The following is a 20,495-nucleotide window of genomic DNA, read 5'->3' as shown; positions in this document are numbered from 1 at the left end:
CAAAACCCCACCATCACCGTGTCAACCAATGTCAAAGAATCTTAGCACTCCTGTTCAGAAATACAGGCTGCCTCACTGTTTCCAAGGCAAACTAATGTTTGAAAGGCTTCTCTCAATAAATACTAGTGCACTGGATAACGCTGTATTCTTCCATACAACTCCCATGAAATGTTCCCACTATTTCACAGGTGCTCTGGCCTGTGTTTGGGTACACTGATGGTTCCTTTGGCTTGAGGCAGCCAGTCTCAGAAGCATAAAACTAACTCTGCTGACAAACTGCAACAATGTCCACTATTGTTTTACATCCTTTTCTGTACTACTTCATAGGTGTCTTCATTCTAAAACCTCCACACGCTTTATAAATATGAATATTCAGAGCACTCAGGTATGGCAGGAAAAGTGACCTCTTGCAAGTAGCAGAGTTTTGGCAAACAAGTGATGCAAACTTGGGTCACGCACCACAAAACAAAAGTTCCTACAAATGATTGTAAAAGTGGTTTAAAATAAGTTTTAAATTAGAAGTCAGGAAAAGCCTATAGAATCTAACGTTATTACAAGCAACCTCCTCAAAGCCTTTTTAGACACACTTAGCAAGATGTAGGTTAAAGAGATAATACTGGGCTGTTACAGAGTCTTCTGTTCAAAACACACCCATTAGACACCAGCAGTGGATTACTTTGCAAGAAAAATGCAATGTAGGATATCTTCTCTTTCTCTGTCTTCACCTCTCCACGATCCCTTCATCAGCTAGTTACATTTCTTTCCAATTCTGCTATATTAACATGTTAGCTTCAAACTGCTCAGCTTGGGGGCAATAATTTCCTTCCTGCTCCTTGACAGCACTGACCACTCCACCCAGAACCTGGGGCTATCACAGCTGTATCTTCATATCCCGAATCTTGATTGTTAGCTGTAGAGTCAGGATCACTCACATGGGCACTGTCAGACTCTGACAGTGTTGCTTCTGGGACCTGTATTATTTTATTTAGTTTTGAAACTAAAATATATCTTTGTTATAGAACTGTAGCCTTGTTAACCAAAAGCTATGCTCCCCATGTCGTGTTAGTCCTATTTATACTCAACAGGAAAACCTGCTGAAGTACATCATACTCTCATAAGCATATGAAAAGAAGTATTTTACTCTAGGTTATAATCTGATCCTAAATGCCTCCATTATGATATAGATTTTTGAAGACTTCAGTGTCCAGTGACACCAATAGGAGGAAAAAGTGTTTTAAAAATCTGTCCCCAGTACCCCAAGATGGTAAGTTTGGGGTGAAAGACTTACAGATGAACCATACAGTGTCCATAAAGTTTCCTGAAAAGAAAAATAAACAAGATGACCCTGAATATCATGCTCAGGGAAACAGGTCAAGATTTGATAGCATGTAGTTAAAGCTGGCATATGAGCTAGATCAATAAAGAGGCCTCTCCCTGGGTTTTATTTTGGTTATTCCAAAACAATCAAACTTAGAGTACCAGAGTTATTCAAGATGCAGGTATTCCGCAAAGCAGAAACAAAGTCCAACACAGATACCTCCACGTATCACATTCTAATGTGAAAAACAAGTTTTTGCATCTTAGTTGTCGAACATCAACACCAACTTTGCTTCAGGTGTCTTTACATTATCCTCTGACTTCCAAAGCCACAGCTCTCACACACAAGGAATATGTTGTCAGAATTTATTTTGTCAGCAGGAATGTTCCTGAAACTTTTTTCATGATTAAACAGAGTTTTAAGCAATGCTTAAATACAAAATGCTCTGTGTTTTTCAGTTATATTCATACCTTAAAAACAGTGAGGACATATTAAAACAAGACTTAGTACAGCCTACACTTAAAAACTGAGAAGAGTTTTAAAACTGTTTAGGTGCAACAGAAGCATAACCCTTTCCCCTTCAATAAAAAAAAATAAAATAAATCACAGGACAAGAGAAAACAAAGGATGAAAGAGATTTTTCAAAACCCGCAGGGGGTCTGCACGCTCATTTATCATGTTAATAGTAATAAGCTGTTCAAATCCCACCACTTGCCCTGCAAAATCAGAGTCAGTTTTCTGAAAGCCTGATCAGAAGTTAGCAGTGTACCTCCCCATGCCTTTATCCACCTCTCCCCTAGTTTATCATCAGTATTATCCCTCCTCAAACGACAGTAACGTATTTAGTTCCAGTAAGACTTCTATAGCTGGCAGTGGCCAGTGAAATCCAGATTTCAGGGGCTGGGGATGTAGGCAGCCATACTTTCCAGCCTAAAATTTAACTTTCCCTTAGGGCAGCATTTCTTCTGGTGACTGGCTACTGGCAGCTTTTGTGTCCTTCATTAGCCTGCTGATTAACATACTGCTAGAGAGTTCTCCACTACACCTAACTGCTGTTCAGCACTCACTGGCAGATCTATTGTGAGAGATCCTAGAGTAGCAACGCCGCGTTGTTTGCCTCTTGCTTTTCCTCAGAGTACTAGAGACCAGGTACATATGTATTTGCTTTCAAAACAATAGCTACATATCTAACCCATAGTTATAAGGAAACCCTGATCAAGCAAAAACAACTTTAATGGAATTTTGTGAATGAAATTCCCATGGCAACAGTAAGAAACAAGAGTGCCAGGAAATAAAACTGATTCCAGTTTTCTGTGTATTCGAGGGTTCTAAGCTCAAACAGACACTAAGAAATAAACAGCAGAAATCAGCAGGCCTACTATTTTTTCCTCACTCAGCACTTGAGAAACAGGCAAAATAAAGCAAAAGGCAACCAGAACAGAACTACGGCATCAGGAACAAATTACCAGCCTTCCTAGTGTACAGTACAGACATTTGGCACAAGGGGAATTAGATATACCCGATACTAGCTCTCGGCTTTCTATAAAATCTGCTTACCGATTAACATGCAAAGCACCACACTTCTGAAAGGACAATGGTGGGAAGACCTTCCACAAAGGCATCATTTTAAATTCTAAGGCCTGGAAAATTTCAGGCCTCAGGCCACAAACAATGGTAAAGGCTAACACAGCCAGGCTGCAGATCCTGACAAGTTGTATGTACATCACCAGATAAGCTTTGTAACTTTTTAGCTGCATCATGCAGACTATGTGAAATAATATCTGTCAGGCCCCTCCCTTGTAGGCATTCTGTTCCACCCAGCAAAGGATTTCTTTCAGAAAAGCTTCCCTAAGGACGGTGCTGTGATCTCAGGTACGGAGCAGTAACAAATCGCATTTACAAGGCGCAAGGTAAACAGCAGTCATTTCTCTAGCAGCCTCGAAGCCATCAGCATTAGCTGTGACAACAGCCTCTGTTTCACCTCAGTGGGACACTGCGGTTAAGTCCCCCGAGAACAAAACCCCACCGCCTGCAGTAACAGCCCGACAGCCGCCGGCAGCACCCCGGCATTCCGCACGGTCCGTACAGACCTTGGTCGTGCTCCTCCGCTCGCCCAGGCTGGTTGCCCATCTTCGGTCACTCCCCCGGCTCTTCCCCGAGCTCCTCTAGGACCCCGGCGCCTCGCTCATGCTCGGTGCCAGAGGCGGACCTGCCTCTATCTGCTTTTAACGTCTACGCTTCAGTCAACTTAAAAACGGGGGGGGGGGGGGGGGGGGGGGGGAAAGTCAGCTCCTTCCTAGTTCCTGGCACCAGGAACAGAGCCTGCTGCTCATGCTGAAGCAGCTGTGGCTCTCCCTCCTACCTCATTACAATATTATGCACTGAAGGCCGGCCTGTGCAGTTAATTAGCTGCCTGGCTGCTGGAATAAAAGGAGGGGGAGAAAGAGAGGCAGAGAAAGAGCGAGCAGCTCGGAGACGGAGCGACTCAGCGAGCAGCGCGGCCGCCCAGGGGCAGGAGCGCGCACTGCAGGCGGGTCCACGGCAGCCCCGGGGCCACCGAGCCCCGCCACCGACCGGAGCCTGGCCTGGAAACCTCAGCAAGGCTTCAGTGCGGCCACGGCTGCAGGGGGTGAATGGCTGCAGAGCTGTTTGTAGGCCATACGCTAGTATTCGAATTAGTACGCTAAATTTCAAAACAAAATGCTGAAATGCAGCTGAGAGTGAAGAAGGGCAGGACCCTCAGCGAAGACAAGAGCAGCCAAATGCCTCCAAGCAAAGACAAAATTCATTTTGCCCCAATTCACAACGCCCGAAGCATGCTTACCATGGAGCAAACAGACCCTGCCCGTAGATCTAAGTACGCTGTTCAGCAGAGATATGCGTCTGGTTAAGGACGGCTCTTAACTAAGCTGTCGTAAGAATTAGGGAACCAGATTTCAGAAGTGCTCAGCATCTTCTGAAAACTTACATACCTAAAAGATACTGAAATGGAGATTGAACTCCTCTGAAAACCTGACCATGACTGTGAGCATAAGCCCTTTCTGAAAAGTCCTGTCTATCGGATTTGTTCCGATATCCTCTGGGGCTACTCTTGGGTAAGCTTGAGCATCCCCAGCTCTTCTTAGCCTCAAGCGGTGCTGAGAATAGTCAGTACATTGCAGGTTCACATCCATATTATAAAAACAATGCACAGGATGCACTGAATACTGTTAAAACCTAATTCTCTTTGTTGAAGTAAGGACGTGGTGTTTTAGTATTCCTAAAAAACTATTACAGTGTTTTCCAAAATTCCCCTCATGCTAGTTCCTCACAAGCACTGAAACAAACAAACCAACCTGATAGCCACTACTACCTCCAGAAGCTGCAACCACAAGTATGATCTACGTCCCGTATCTCTATCATCAATACGTTTGACTGTGACTTGTGCTGCAAGAGCAGCTGCACGAGGCAGGTCTGCCCACAGAGGCTGGCCAACAGCAGTCTTTCAAAGAAAGAAATGGAGATGCTCCTCACTAATGGAGTCATGATGTACCTGGGAAACAAGAATACTGAATGACTCCAGTGATCAGTTTCCATTACATGGATAATTAACAGAATCATCATCTTAAAGTCTTGATTTCAACAAGAGGGTTAAAAACAAATTCAGAAATAAACTAACGTGTGTCCTAGACTCAAAACAGATTGAAAATAAAACATACAGAAATTAGTCTAGCTAGTTGTGAATCCATTGTTTCAAAAAAAAAAAAAAAATGGAGATCATTCAATACGATAGAAACAGAATTTTGCTAATATTTCAGTATAACAGGGTGAGTACGTTGTCAGTCTTAAAATTTTTCATTGTTCTTGCTTTGACACTTTATGGATGAAGCTAAAAGTTTTCATACAGCTGTCTATATTTGGATGACATTAAAGAAAATTCCTGTCTACTTCTATCTTATGACATGCCAAGTATAAAATGCTTTGTTTAATGAATTAGCCATATAAGTTCTATAAAAAAGGATCATTGATGGTGCACTCTTTTTCTAAAAGTCATCTTATAGTCTCTTCAGTCTTGTATCTTACTAGGATGGGTACTCAGCTTGCCCTTCTCAAAGGTACAGATACAAGTGTCCTCCAACTGCTGCTGAGACATATCTCCAAGACAGAGAGATTTTCTTCTCTTAGAGACTAAAGAGTGACTTCTGCTTTTCTTCAACAGGATTCACCAGAGGGATTGCATTAGCCGAGATATTCTCTTGGGTTGATAAATCCTGACACTGAGCATTTATTATTTCAACACCTGCTTTCTATTTCTGTAACACAAAAGGGAATAGTGTAACAGGGTCCCAGTACAGTATGGGGTGCAAGCCTGCAGTAATTATAAAATATAATCACTGAGTCAGAGCAAACACACTTGAAATCCGAGCACTGTAGAAGAGTCATGACTGGAAGAACCAATCTTATTTTTGACAGTGGCACAAAACATAAATCAGAACACTCTAACACCATGACAGGGAGAATTATGTCAGGCAAAAGACTTCTAGCCTATGTCCACAGTGAAAGGTAAGGTATGAATTTTAAAATACAGCTATAGCCTGAGCAGAAGTCATGGATAAGAGATTACTGTTTATGAAGCTTGCAGCACAAACTGAGGAAAAAGAAAAAGGAATAATGGCAAGCATGACTTCTAGCATGGTGACTAGGTAATAAATTATGACAGATGTACAGCTTAATCTTTAGGCAACTATTTATTATCTGAACATTTTACATTATTTTCCCTTCCTTCTCAGTAATAAAGGTATAAAAATAAATGAATGAATGAACAATTTCATCACTATAAAGCAGATTAGCTGCTTTCTTCCTAGGCATGAATGTTGACTCATCCCTTTGCACTACGCACTTGTGGGACTGCCAATAAAACCCCACAAACACCTTTTCTGTATAGTGAGAATGCGAATGAATTACTGAAGGTGTGAAATGCATAATCCTTTCAACTCACTAGTCAAATGAAAGGACTTATTTGCCAGGCATAACCTTTCCTCAGACCCTACTCTCCCAACACAGCACATTAATTAGCGTAACTTCTGAAAGTTCAAATTGTAATCCATCCTCTAAAGAAAAAGCATGAAGATGCCACAGAATGATCTCAGATTTCCAGTGGCCAGGTAGCTGACAGTCTCTTCAGAAGGCTACGGTCTAAGGAATTTACAGATGCTGAGCAGGACCTCCAGGGGCTGGACCTTCTGGTGAAGACTGAACTAAACTGAATGGGCCCTAAGGGCGGACACTGACTATCGATACCGGTGTTCACACTACCATGCTCTACTTCTTCCATTAATATTAAAAATGTTATGAGCACTAAGTATATATGTAGGAGGGAAAAGAAACCTACAGACATGTGTATATCATGCACAGTAGTGGACCCCAAAGGATTAGGAATGTGACATCTACATTGAAACCCAGAAGAGAGAGCAAATTTATTTTTAGCCATGCTAAAACCAAATTTTTTTTATTGTGAGGATACTTGTTGAGGTCATAGTTGAGTTCATGGCACAGAACTGCAGCCTTCCAGGAACCCATCTGAGATGTAGCTGTCAATCCCTCCCTCTTACTTTACAGTATTAAAATCTAATGTAAGTCAAAAGCTGCTGAAAAAAAACAGGGGGGGGGGGGGGGGGGAAACAACAAACCTATACGAGGAATGCCAAGCCCTCTCCTGATATGCATTGTTGTTAGACCAGGCTAGCTTTGCGTTCCTGTCTTCCGCTCCCTCCCATTCTTTAAGTGCAAACACAATGGCACTGTGCCAAGGCGTTTTGGCTGCGATACATTTGGGCCTAGAGAATTTGTGTTAAGGATCATTTCTCTTCAAACCAGCTGAAGGAAAGCTGATCATTAACCTAGGGCAGGTAGTCAACACAAGGTTGTGTTGACTTTGCTGAACAACTTCACTAGAGAAGCCTGAAAAGAAATGAAAGACAGAGATCATAGATCTGTACTCTTCCTGGACCATCCAAGCATGCTCCCCTTTCTGTTTAGGTATCCCTAGCAAGGCTTTTGTGACCATCACAGTTTGCTCACAGCTGTAATGGATCTTCCCTATATGTGTTGGCTTGAGCCAATTAACTGTCAACAATTTAATGGGTCAAGTCATTACAGTCTTTAAGATTTAGCATCTCAGTATCCCTACCACACACTGAATCCCCTTAACTGGCTCAGGTCCCCGGGTGGTAAATATGTGCCAACAAAGTCATTCTCAGGGGAATATACAACAGAGAAAAGGGTCTCTGTTTCACAGATTGTTTTAACAAGAAGTTGTGTGCAAAATCTTAGAATGCAGATTCAGCGCAGTAAATGTAAATTGTGCAGTAGATTAGGACAGCAACTAAACTGAAAAAGGTACATGTTGCAGACAGTGTTGTCTGCAGAAGTTAATTCTTCCTTGTTTAATAATGCAAGATGACTGCAGACAGCCTGTGAATGCCTCTCCTGTTATCCTTAACGGGATCAGGTATTGGAAATCCCAGCAGAGAGTCACTAAAATGCATTGCTCTCACTCCGTTCCCCGTGATGGAAGAAGGTTCATACAATACAGCCAACAACAGAACAAAAGAATAATTATGCCAGTCAACCTTCACGTGCCACTTTCAGAACAAGAGAGCATCCATCGCTAGATCTCTCTAGTTCAAGGAATCACAGGACTGAGATCTTGAGCCAACAGATAGAGTTTAATGATAAGACCACTGTTATTTTTTCATTAAAGAACAAGCGAGCTCCTTTTGCGCTACTAGAATAAGTGCCTTTTCCAGTTAAAATATCCTACCAGAATAGCATGTTTAGCAAAGGGGAAAAAGATTCCTGAAGAACAGTCACGTGAAGTAGCGCCCATTCCAAGCTATTCTAAGATGTAGAAGCGTCCATGGATTACAGAAATAAAGAGCAAAGATTAGAACAGCGCGAAAATTCAACATGGCAAGAAACATTGTACAGAAACTTTTTCAGCAAAGGCATCAGAAATGAACATATGCATTTGAGTATGCAGGCTATCACAAGAAAAAATATCAGTATAATAAGAAATAAGAGAAACTTGACAAGTAGCTGCCATAAACTGAATCTAGAATGCCAAATTTGATCTACCTCAATTCTTGAGCTTTCACTTTAGAGGCTAGTGGGTGAAATCTTCTAAAATGGTGCTGAAACTTAGTTTGATTACGTGATACCTGGGGAGATCCCAGAGAGAGAAAATATTTTGCTAAGTAATGTCAGAGAGGTTAAGATTCAGATTGACATTTGCACCAATATGTTACAAACAACAATGCAGATACGTATAAGTGCGTGTAGATGTCAATATGCATATCCAGCTACATGCAGAGCTATAGATGTAAATGTAAACATATAGTTCCACATTGTTTTGCATGTTAAATTGCTGCAGCACTTCTTGCATATTTGAATGACATCTTGACAAAGTAATTTTTTTTGAGTCTTCCTTTCCCTTTTATATCAGCTCTGGAGCTAGAATCTCTTTTTTGATAAGAAAGAATAATTAGGCAAGAGCCGTGTCTTGTACCCAGAAAGGGTAGCAAAACGCAACTAGCTTTCCAGATGAAGTTTTAAAGCATATTTTTTGTTCCTGGGAAACCCCAGATGAGATCAGTCATTTGGTTTCTAGTGAAGTCTTGTGGAACGGAACGCACCAATCTCATTAGCGTCTCTCACACTTGTCTCTATATTTCACAAGAAAAATGAGACAGTAACGAGACTGAATGCAAAGTGCAGCAACCTTTCTATAAACCTACAGTAGTCCTTTGATGTGATAGATCACAAAAAGCAGGGCCTGTCAAAAACTGATGTATGGGAGAGTAAAAGGACCCCAAGGTCAACAGAGAGCTGTCCTTCAAAAGACATCGCTTTCCTTTTTCCTGTTCTAATTGGGGTGTATTAGCATTTTATGAAGAATTAAACTGTCAATTAGGTTTTTTTCAAGGGTTTTTTTAAGGAAAGCTTTTATTAAGAAAAATGCTTTTCTTGAATTTTCTGACCATGTAGAGAAGGCTTCTGGTCTGGATTAGCTTCACATTAACCTAAATGGTTACCCCACATCAGAAAGTAACAGACGCTCACCAAGCAGAGAAGTTAGCAGAAAGAAGAAAGACAGTAAATTTCATAGATTCCATATATTACTCTCAAATAGGAGTCTTGAAGTGACAATTCTATAAATGTGCAGGAAGCTCCGAAATCTGTTGTCTGCCACATTTTCAATTTTGATGGGAAAGAAGCATATCTAATGACTGATACGTGCAATAAAACCATACACCGGTCTCCCCTCTAAAATCATCCACAGTTGAACTTGTTCAAGTTTCACACATGATACTCATACTTTCCCAGCACTAACACCAACACTGGCAGTGGCCAGTTAGCTTCATTTAGTTAAAGCCTCTCTTCTGAACATCATCACTATCAACACAGAAAAGCTACAAGCAACTATGTTTTAGAGGGAAACAAAGATTTTTCTTTTTACATAAACTACATGGCAAACAAACAGTGATGGGCAAATGGACTAATGGTATGGAAGGAATTGAAGATATACAGGTATCACATTTAGTCATTGGGATGTTAACTCTGACTATTGGGCAGGAATATGAGTGACAATTCACAGAAAAGCCGTCTAAACAGAGGCCCTCCTTATTGGAACTGAACATTGTTCAAACCAAACCGTACCACAAGAGAATATAATCTTCAGGTTCTTCTATAGCCTTGACTGATTATGCCAAATTTCTTGGTATTTTTGACTAATTAATTTACTGGGATTATTACAACAGCATGCTTTCTACAGCTTCATTTCTAATGCTGGCAATGTTCCATTCTGGGATTAGTAGCTTTTGTCCAGGTAACCTGCAGTTCAGAGTCTTGACGCTAGATGCCTAGGAGATAATTGAAACTCTTAGTATCTTTGAGTTTGTCTCCTCTGTACTTCTGTATTGGCACTGTCTCCAACCGTTGATGTTACTCAACTCAGCAGGCATGCACAGAAAGCAAAACACTTCTTGTTGCTTTGGCTGAAAATGCGCGCCAATTATTGATTTTCCCATTTCATGCATAAATATAAAAGACCATTTCTGATGGAGCACGGGACAACACAGTAGGCCATCCCTCACATTCCTGCTGGCATCTTGGCTTCGCCCAGCCTCCATAGATGTAACACATCTTACTATCATTGCAAGAGCGTGTAATACCTGTCTTCTAACATGGTTTGAGCTTTAGAGAGATCCAGATCTTGTCAGTAAAATATCCAGGATCTCTATAAATAGTAAGTTAGGTGATTGTAACATTGTTATTGACAGTTTCTACTATTTCTAAGGCAAATTCAATAGGTCTATAGATTTAGACTTTACTGAGGAATAAAGAAATAAGCTGATGAAGCAGTCGGAGAAAACAAGTACAGCTATTACTTATATTTCAAGCATAACTGATACTTCAATATTGGAGCTGGCAGGGCTTGATATAAAAATCAATCTATTTGTGAGAAATGGGGATGCCTGAAGTATTCTGAATGCTTTTGGATTATGTGCTCGCAGCCCAGCACAGTCACACATCCTGGCTGTATCTCTTTTTTTAATGTCCAGCCTAAGACTTTTTTTTGTTCCTGTCGAACCTGACAGATAATAGTTGCTGGCACTGAAATAACAGCAAGGAAGCACAGTAACGTGATTAAACTAGACAGCCTTGAGAGAAATTTTCAGAAAGTGCTTGAATTGGGAGTTTGTAGGGAGTGAGTGACAGAACTGAAAGCAAGGATTTGGAATGACTTCTAGGATCCATTGAGCAAGTAATTTCACCTATCTGAACCCAAAATTTTCCATTTGCATACCAGTACTACTATGCACTGCTCTTCATGAGAAGTATATGATCACACAAGAAGCTTTGAAATTCTCTGTGAAATAGCAGTGTTTAAGGTTATTTGGCTTGCAAACCTCAAAGGATCAGAATCTGAAAAATCACTGATTTCCTATAATCCTGAACCTTAAGGAGAAGAAAGTCCTAGTTTCTCATGAAGATATAAATTTCCCTACACATTTTAAAATAATTTATTTACTATATAGCTTCATAGATTGGATGGCTTTCCAAATGCATGCATTAAAATAAACATTTTTCAAGGTTAGTGACCTCTTTCTCCTGTTTTGCAATTTTTCCAGCTCCTTTTCAGCTACTGAAACATTAAAAGCAATGTAAGAGCTCTGCAAGTTTGGTTTTAACATAGACCCGAATTGCTACTTCAAGACAGTACATGGAAAGACATAACATTGTGGATAAGGAAGCTTAATCCAAGATATTTATTTCTCCCTGCATGTCATTTCCCATTACTTGGGATTTCAAAACTGCCAAGCAGTTACAAAACCAAACATCACAGCACAGAACTTCCAGCCAGAATCCGTCTCCAGTTCCATTTGCTCAACTACACTTGCCAAGAATGGAGACATGAGGTTGGCCTCACCTCCCTTTAAGTTGCTTATGATTTACTGTGTTAGCTTCCAACAAGACCGACAGGGGTAGTTATGTCAGCAAAAGGCTAGAATGAATAACTTAAACTCCATCAAGGGCAACATACAAACAAGCCTATTTAAACAAGCAATCTTGATGTCAATTATTTATTATCTGCAGCATTTGGAACACGTGCTATTGCTCAAGGTCAACACACAAACGTTGGACAGTCACACCCAAAGAAGAAGGAAACCTAAGCTTTTTTTTTTTTTATTTCCATACCTTGTGTCTTTTAATTTCTCTTACATAATACCATACTACCAACTGAGTACCACCAGAGTGTAGCTGGAACTAATATAGTATCATTTCAGTAAAATAATCAAATCGCTCACTTGAATAACAGACAAAGAAAGCCCAATCTAAAAAGTACAAACAAAGGCTGTGGGGAAGACGTGATGTCTGCAGTTAAGACATGAAAGGAAAACGCAGAACTGATGAAGGCAAAGGAGCCAAAGAAAGTGGTTTCAGAACAGAATTTCAAGATTTACACAGTTGGCTATGTACACAAACATCTGCATTTCCCAGCTACAGGAACATTCTTACTTGGATGAGCTCCACAGTCAGTTAGCATTGCAGCATAGTCTTGATCACAATCAGAGACTATCTGGGATGCCATTTCAATAAAATATAGCAGCTGAAACAATGTTCTTTCCTTTTCTACTTAGTGTTCCCAGGAACATGTTGTGCCCTCTCTCCTATCTGATTTTTAATTTTCCTCTTAGCAACAATATACTGTATTATAATATGCCTATTGGTATTTTTTCATAGTGTGACAATCTAAAAGTAGCATTCAGCTTTGTAACCTTGCTCACTAATATCTAGCACCTTTCAGTGGCCATGATAGCAACATATGTTCTCAGAATATAGCTAGATTTCCAAGCTCCCTTTTGGGCTATGGAACCACTGTGAAAATTAAGATGTGTAAGATAAAGGTCTTTTTATATACATACCCGTAGATAGCGCCCTACAAAACCTGAGACAGTTCTCTCTAGGTTAAAATGAATTTTAGAGGGGTAGCACATACATTCTTAGTGTTTATCTGCACAATATACACAGCTCCACACTTGGGCTCTTTCTGCCCAGCACTAATATTCCCATTCATACTTCTGCAAATGCTGATGCAAAGTGATATATGAAGTCAGATCCAATGATGTAATAGAAATTGGCAAAACAATACCCAGATGTAACTTGACCTCCATAAACCATTTTACACTTTGTATTTAAAGTAGTCATCATCATAAATCTTATCCCTCTCCCAATCCCAGTTATTACACATGCATGCAGAAGGGGGCTCTATTCCAGTGCTAGTATTTTTGTATCTGACATATGTATTTCATTCTGGACTCCCTGCAGCGCTGTTTCCCTGGCTGCATTCCCAAGATCCTATGCTGCATCATCCGTACAGGTTTTCTTCTCCCCTCATTACTCCTCTCAAGTATCTTTTGCCAGCATCATGCCTCTTTATTGGCTGGTGAATCTCAAATGCCTTTGGATACAACTAGTCACTATGAAATTTGTGGATTTACACACCGATTAACTGCAGGACAGGATCTGTCTTTGGGTTACCACAAAGCATTTATGCTGTTACAAGGTGCATCTTTTTTTTTTTTTTTTTTTTTTTTTTTTCTTTTGGTGGCGGGGAGACAGACATTTATTTATTTATTCAGAAATCCCTTTCTGGTTAGTAACAATGTTCTGTTACACAGCCAAACCCTGGAGAGGCTGTGACAAATAGGGAGGTCATGGTCAAATTTAATAAGATCTCACATTCCCTTGGAAATGCCACCAGGGAGCAGACAAAAGCAAGCGTTTGCTGAGCTCCTGGGGGAAAGCAGAGCATTTGCACAGAAGCCCTTGGTATGCAGATGGTGTCGCTGCCTTTAGAAACAGGCTTAGATTTGAAACCAATGGGAACAAGCTGATAGGGCTAATGCCGAGGGAGAGAGCATGCCACAACTTAGCTTAGGAGCACAAGCTATACATGAAGATGCTAGGGCTGGCTCTTTGTTCTCGCATCTCTGCTGTGTCCCAGGAACAGCAAGGTGACAGCTCTGCACATTCAGTAGAGGGAGAAAAGGGAACGCTATGGATACATAGTGAAAATTTGAAAAAGAAAGCTTTCAAATCGATTTATTGCTCTGCGAGAGAGTGGCCCATCTGCCTCCGTGCCCACCCTGCGGCACAGCCCTGCTGTGGCTGCAGAGCCCAGGCCGGGGGGCCCAGCTGCTCCAGCTGCGGGAAGCCCGATGGCTCACAGTCCTTAACCTCAGGTGCCTGACTCTGGGGCGCAGGGTGCAGCAACAGGCCAGTCTGCCAGGCACAGTATGCCTCGTTCTACGTGCTGAATAGTACAGCAGGTAAGTTATAGCTGTGCTACAAGGGCGGGGGCGGGTAAGGACAACTCAGCTAGGATCTTGGTAAGCCAAGCACTCACGGCACATTTCACAAAGTAGACTGCCTTCCAGAATCCTTGTCTCTACCTGTGCTGGGCTTCAGCCGACTCTCAGCAAGCTCAGAAATCGCTCCTGTTGTAATGGTCTTCTTCAGTCTAGAGACTCCAGAAGCTGCTGCCACCCCTGGCTTTGTCAGCATGTCATCGCTGCTTGCCCTCTTCAGCTGCAATACAGAGATTTTGTGAGCAACCAGAAGATTAAGACCTTGAATATTCCCATCAAGTAATTCAAAATGCAAGGTTTCTGGGGAAAAAAGAAACATTTCTATAAAGTAAGTCAATGGGAATACTGCTTTGATAACCATACTAAGTAATTTTTTATTAATTGTTATATTTGTTTTGCATTCTAGATATTTGTGAAGTGGGTTAAGAGGCACTACTGTTTCAATAATGAAGAATGAAAATGGGAAAGACCATTCAAATAAGCAAATAATTGAAAGACAGGGAGAAAATAGTTTATAGGAGTAGACTACTGGCAACTCTGCCTTCTCAGATCTTGCTCTGAACAGCAGTCATGATATTTCCTCCCTGGTTTACATTTAGTTAGGTATTTGGGCCCGTGTAGATAAGTGCTAGTTGCAGAGCTTGACACACCGAGTAGGTCAAAGCAGCAAATAAGTGGCCCTTAATCTGTCTGTCAAAAAAAAAAAAAAAACAACCCAAACAAACCTAAAAGGGTCTGCTGGTTCTTGTCTCTCCACTCAGGATCAGAGTCTTGCCCCAATGGTGACCTTAGATCCTCTGAAGAGACTTCTGAGCTATTCCAATAGAAAGCAACTGCCAGTTCCTTCCCCTGTTTGTCAAACAGGAGTCACCAAACTTTGTGGCATCATAAACTAGGTTATCTGACATGAACAAAGAACATGCTGGGGACCAAGCCAAACTATGAAAATCATTTAGCTGAGAAGCTCAGGCTTCCGCAATAAAATGCGAGAGCAGCCAGTGCAAGACGTAACACAATTACCAATTGGAAATCCCTTATCTTAAACGTGATACGATTTCAGCTGTTTACCCTCCTTGCTTATTGAAAATCAGTGAGCAAAGATGGCCAATGATCTCATGGTGGGACCTTAGTGGGTATTCTATTTGTCCTGCTAGGGACTGTAGGACTCGGTAGAAGAGAAGCTGAAAAGTCTGTTCACAAGAAAGCATTCTGTTCATGAGACCACCAAGTAAATCATTCGCAGCAAAGAAATGCACTTGTTTTCAGCACAGACAAGCGGCAGAATTCTAGAGATTAATGCTGATATGTTTCATAAGTTTGGAAGAAGGTAAACTATTTGCTTTACAGGGTATTTTACACTATGTGTTCTTCAAAAAATATTAGTGGATATCACTATAATTTACTTAGCTTTATTGTACATGAGAAAGCAAGGGACCATCGTTGCTGTGCGGCCTTTTTTGGGAGGGGGATTTCGGTAAAGCAAGTCTACTCTAAATGTGTACTCAAGAAATCCATGCATTTCAAGCACAATGAACTTAAGATTCAAAGAGAAACACTGAACTTATGTTGCTTCAACAAGCAGAAGTAGCAATTTATTTCAGAACATTGGTCAGCTGCTTTTCCATTTGCATGCCTCTGTAACAGCCTGTATACCTCTAATAATAGCCTCTAATTAATTTCAGGAAAAATACTTTAAGCATTTTAGAAGACCAAAGTTCTAGAGAGCCTCCCTAGAGCAGTATTTTCTTCTACCCTTTTCAGTTTGTGGACACCTAAACTGTTTTCACAAATCAACATCCCCTTTCTTTGAAGTTGTCCAGTGACACCCAGGGGGTCCATGAACCACAGGCTGAAACCACTGCTCAAGTTAAAAGAAAAGAGAGTGCACGACAAGCACTATCCCTATTTAGCAGTTCCCGTATGTAAAATCTTTCAGAAAAATGAATTCTCTCAGCTCCAATTCTTTCTCCTTTTCATCTCTTCCTCTGACTCAGAGTCTGTGGTTTCCTGGACGCCGTGAGCACGTAAGTTTCAATAGCTGAAGGGTTGATCTGCTCCAGGATACCAAACAGCTAATGCTTTGCCTTCTGGCAGAGGTTTTGCCAACTCACTCTTAGAGGCAGAATGGAACAATCCGACTTTCTGACCTTTAGAAACTTCTGCAGTCTCTCTAAAGTAATTTCTTCAATGTGCCCTATTCTACAGCAGCAACTCTGGTGCCTTTTTCTACCCTGTTTCTTCAAGGAAACCACTTTGATGATCTTGCATTTGCAGATGATCAACAATTTGAAGATATTAGCTGCAAGTAGGAAGAAAACCCTCTACATTTAACGCCATACACAAATTAATCGTATCAGATTTCCTGATTAGTCTTTTCAGTAGCATTCCTTCAGAGATGCTTGCCTCAGTCATACAGCAAATACTCCAACAACGAACATAACCTGCCTGGAGCACTGGACTGAAATATCCTATTGATAAGATGCTCAGAGCATCTAGTAGTTTACAAAGCAAGTTAAGTAAATTAATCCTTCACTTGAAAAGCTGTGACGATTAATGAAGTTTAGATCTCCTCTTGATTTAAATGCTGTGCTATGTTATGTATTTTTTACTAAACTTGACTATTAGAAGCAGTTATAACCAGGAAGCCCATGGCCTATTTTCATCACTGGTATTTTGGTCTGTATTGGACAACAAGGTTATTTTTGTTTGCTGGCTGCAAGGGTACAGATGCAGCAGCATTTCAGGTGTATTACTTCATTTTCTTAAAAACACTACTTTGATGGAAGTTTCTGCTATTTTTGAATATAGCTATACAGAAAGATAGGATTCATAAAATGCTTTTGTTCCATTGCAAGTAATATCTTTTGTTAATATATTTTGCCTTGAAGGGAGAGGCACAGATTTTTAGGAATTCTGGAAATCCATTAACAAATCTCTTTCAATTTCTTTACACGTGTAACAAGTCAGTTGAACTAAGAATTTGTCACTTATTTTATTCCTTCTTCAAAGTTAAGGCAACTCCCTCAGACACAGACAGTATAAGAGAACCCACTCATACCTTGTACAGATACAGTACGTCCCCCATCATATGCAAATATTTTCAGAAACGTGCATTAGTCTAATATACAACATAATTATAATCTCCCTATGCTTAATACAGTGGTCAAGCCCACTCCAAGTCTGGGTGTAGTAATGTTCCAGGACTAAACCAAAGCTTTAACCTGGAACAAGGCTATAATGCTTGCACAGTCCCTACTGGTTAGTACCTTGCTGAGCCGAGATTCAAAGGCAAGTGAAGTCGAGGACTTTGATGTCTTCATTCCTGTTGAGGTGGTGGAAGGCGACTTTCCTCTGTCAACCCCATGACTCCCTTGCTTTGCCATTGCACTCCAAGGCCTGGCAGTACTCTTCATTTTCTTCCCAAATAACTCAGTCTACAGACCCTAAAAAAAAAAAGTATATATATGTATGTGTGTATGTATACACACACAGAAATATAAACTGTCTTTGTATCATCTGGAAGAGAGCAGCAGATATCTGGCATCATTTTAAAGGGCCGAAAAGGACATGCTAAACTTTATTCCCTCTCTTACTGTCGTGCTTTAACCCCAGTCGGCAACTAAGCACCACACAGCCGCTCGCTCACCCTCCCCCCTGGTGGGATGTGGGAAAGAATCAGGAAAAAAAAAAAAAGTAAAACCTGTGGGTTGAGATAAAGGCAGTTTAACAGGACAGCAGAGGAAGGATAATAATAATAGTAATAAATAATAATAGAATATACAAAACAAGTGATGCACAACACAATTGCTCACCACCCACTGACCAATGCCCAGCCCGTCCCTGAGCAGCGATTGCTGCCCCCCAGCCAACTGCCCCCAGTTTCTACACTGAGCACGATGTCACACGGTATGGAATAGCCCTGTGGCCAGCCGGGGTCAGCTGTCCTGGCTGTGCCCCCTCCCAGCTTCTTGTGCACCTGGCAGGGCATGGGAAGCTGAAAAGTCCTTGACTAGTATAAACTCTACTTATCAACAACTACAACATCAGCGTGTTATCCACATTATTCTCATCCTAAATCCAAAACACAGCTCTATACCAGCTACTAGGAAGAAAATTAACTCTATCCCAGCCAAAACCAGGACACTTATACACATGAAAACTCAGCCTAGAGAATCCCTCAGAGCAGGCTGTAGCCACTTATATTTTTCATACTGACTGGTAACATGAAACACCACAGAAGAAACACTGACTTTTGTGGGACTGTAAGTGAGAGACCTCTATCAGCCACAGCAGAACAACTGCAAATGCTGAAGCACAATGAAAGAGTAACTGAGAAAACTGACGTCCACAGCGACTGAAAACAACCTTGAGATAAAAAGAAAACGACTTCTGTTACTGTTAGATCCGGCATCTTCAACTGATAAATACTCACTTTTTAAAAGTCACGTGAGACGCAAGTTTCCTCAGTTGTATGGAAAATATGATATCTTTAACTTATCGGACTCTTCTAGAGAAGCAGCATGATGTTGCCACGGTGATAAAAAGATGTTTCACAATACCAAGATTTACAAAACACGGTAAAAAATATCAACTTCCTTGATACAACTTCCAAACGAAAATCCAGATCCACTATTCCTCAGAGATAAGCTTATGCAAGAGAGAAATCCTGCCAGGAATCACCAAATAGAGACGAATTCCTTTTTTTGGATATAGCTGAATAAATTTAATCTGCCAGCAAGAACAACTAGTCTGTTTCTCTCAATAGGTAGAAGGCTGCCCATTAAATAGCCAGCTCATCTTTTGTAGATCTAAAGCCATAAATTTTTACCAGCCATTGCCCAGTCCAAACCAGGAGCAGAATAACATAATCAGTTGGATTTAAAAAAAAAAAAAAAAAAGAGTTCCACCAGTCTGAGTTGGGAGTGGGAGGGATGGGAGATTGCCTCTCCTCCCCTCCCCCATTCAGTATGAGCAATATTTTTCTTCTGCAGCTTCATTTTCTAAAATAGACACAGGATGTAGCTGCGTATCAGGCTTGTGTAGGCAGAGGCTAACTTGCTTCTTGTCTGTTAAACAGGTAACCAAAAGATCTACAGAGATCAGCCTAGCGTCTCAGCTAGGGCAATATGCTCGCAGTAAGCGCGCGCTGTTTATCACACGGAAGTCCAGCTGGGCAAGTGTGAACTTGGACAGCAACCCTTTGACAGAGATGCCAAAACAATTTATTCCTGGCTGAGTCAGTAGAAGGGCTTAGGTCACATTTTATATCTCATAATTTGCTTTATACTTTATTTTATATTCACAAATAAGAACACTCACTGAACTCATGGGAAACAAATCTATTCAGGGGCCAAGTCGTATTTGACACTGACAGCACCTTCCAGGTGTCACGATGGTCTATTTAAGGAGTGTTTCGCTGCACAGAGGCAGAAGGGAATGTCAAGTGCTCTGCTGCTGTCTTACAGAGAACAAAGCTAGCAAGTGACATTTCCTTTATTTATCCTTGGTGCCTCTTGCAGGGAGGGCCGTCTACTTTCTCCACAGCTCTAACCTGTCAGCTCCTAAATAAAGAAATAAAAAAGTTAGTAGTTATTATTACTAAGTATAGTCATTACTCCATTAAAATCTTAACACATACGGTGTGGAGCCATCAACTCATCTCATTAGAGGAGAAAGAGTAGTCTTCGTTGATGATTATGCTGATCACTTGGCTCCTTTTTTAAAGCACTGACAGATATGTAAGCTATATTACAATAACGTTTAGCATTCCCACAGTTCGTGATCCACCTTAGCAAGGTTCGGTGCTTTACATTATTTAATAAACTATTTTTTAATGGACATACTATTCACTGTATTTATATGGATGAACAAGCAACTACACATGCAAACTATCTTCCTGATTAGATCTCCAAATTATGCAGATTTTGGTTTTTATAGATCTAGTGGCTGCACATGCATTTTGCTTTATTATACCCTCTGAATTTCTTCATAACTGTATCTCATGCTTTCCTGCCTTAAGCTGTACAGATGCTTTCTTGATATCCTACAGGATTTAATTTTGAGTCATCCATGGCATTTTAAAGTTGCAGTGGAGTGATATGCTCATTAGACCATGATGTTAGAAGTAAAAGGAAGAGGTACTTAAAAAACAAAACAAAACAAAAAAAAAAAATCCAAAACCACAACTCAAGAAATCCAGCCAGTAGCCTGAGGCAAACTGGATTTTTCATGTAATGATAGCTGAATTATGCACCATGTGGATT

At 40.8% G+C, this 20,495-nt stretch overlaps 1 protein-coding gene across 8 annotated transcripts in view; it reads right to left on the bottom strand.

Moving 5' to 3' along the window:
• The window catches only part of SPECC1 (sperm antigen with calponin homology and coiled-coil domains 1), a 102,940-nt gene that overhangs the window by 62,103 nt on the left and 20,342 nt on the right, over positions 1-20,495 (bottom strand). For 5 of the 8 annotated variants that reach the window (XM_087751654.1, XM_087751653.1, XM_087751651.1 and 2 more), the window contains 2 exons: positions 17,499-17,675; positions 14,317-14,452 (listed from right to left, as the gene is read on the bottom strand). In XM_087751654.1, the coding sequence (XP_087607780.1) occupies positions 14,317-14,452; positions 17,499-17,645 (283 nt within the window). In that variant the 5' untranslated portion in view covers positions 17,646-17,675. Of the gene's footprint in view, positions 1-3,408; positions 3,569-14,316; positions 14,453-17,498; positions 17,676-18,664; positions 18,922-20,495 lie in introns of those variants that run through there. The other 3 variants (XM_087751658.1, XM_087751659.1, XM_087751655.1) reach the window with 2 other exon arrangements.

The sequence above is a fragment of the Nipponia nippon genome, unplaced genomic scaffold (genome assembly GCF_047370975.1).
Source record: "Nipponia nippon isolate SJK-2023a ecotype South Korea unplaced genomic scaffold, ASM4737097v1 scaffold_15, whole genome shotgun sequence".
Classification (NCBI taxonomy): domain Eukaryota; kingdom Metazoa; phylum Chordata; class Aves; order Pelecaniformes; family Threskiornithidae; genus Nipponia; species Nipponia nippon.
Note: the sequence above shows the minus strand (reverse complement) of the source record. Positions and strands in the feature narration are given on the sequence as shown.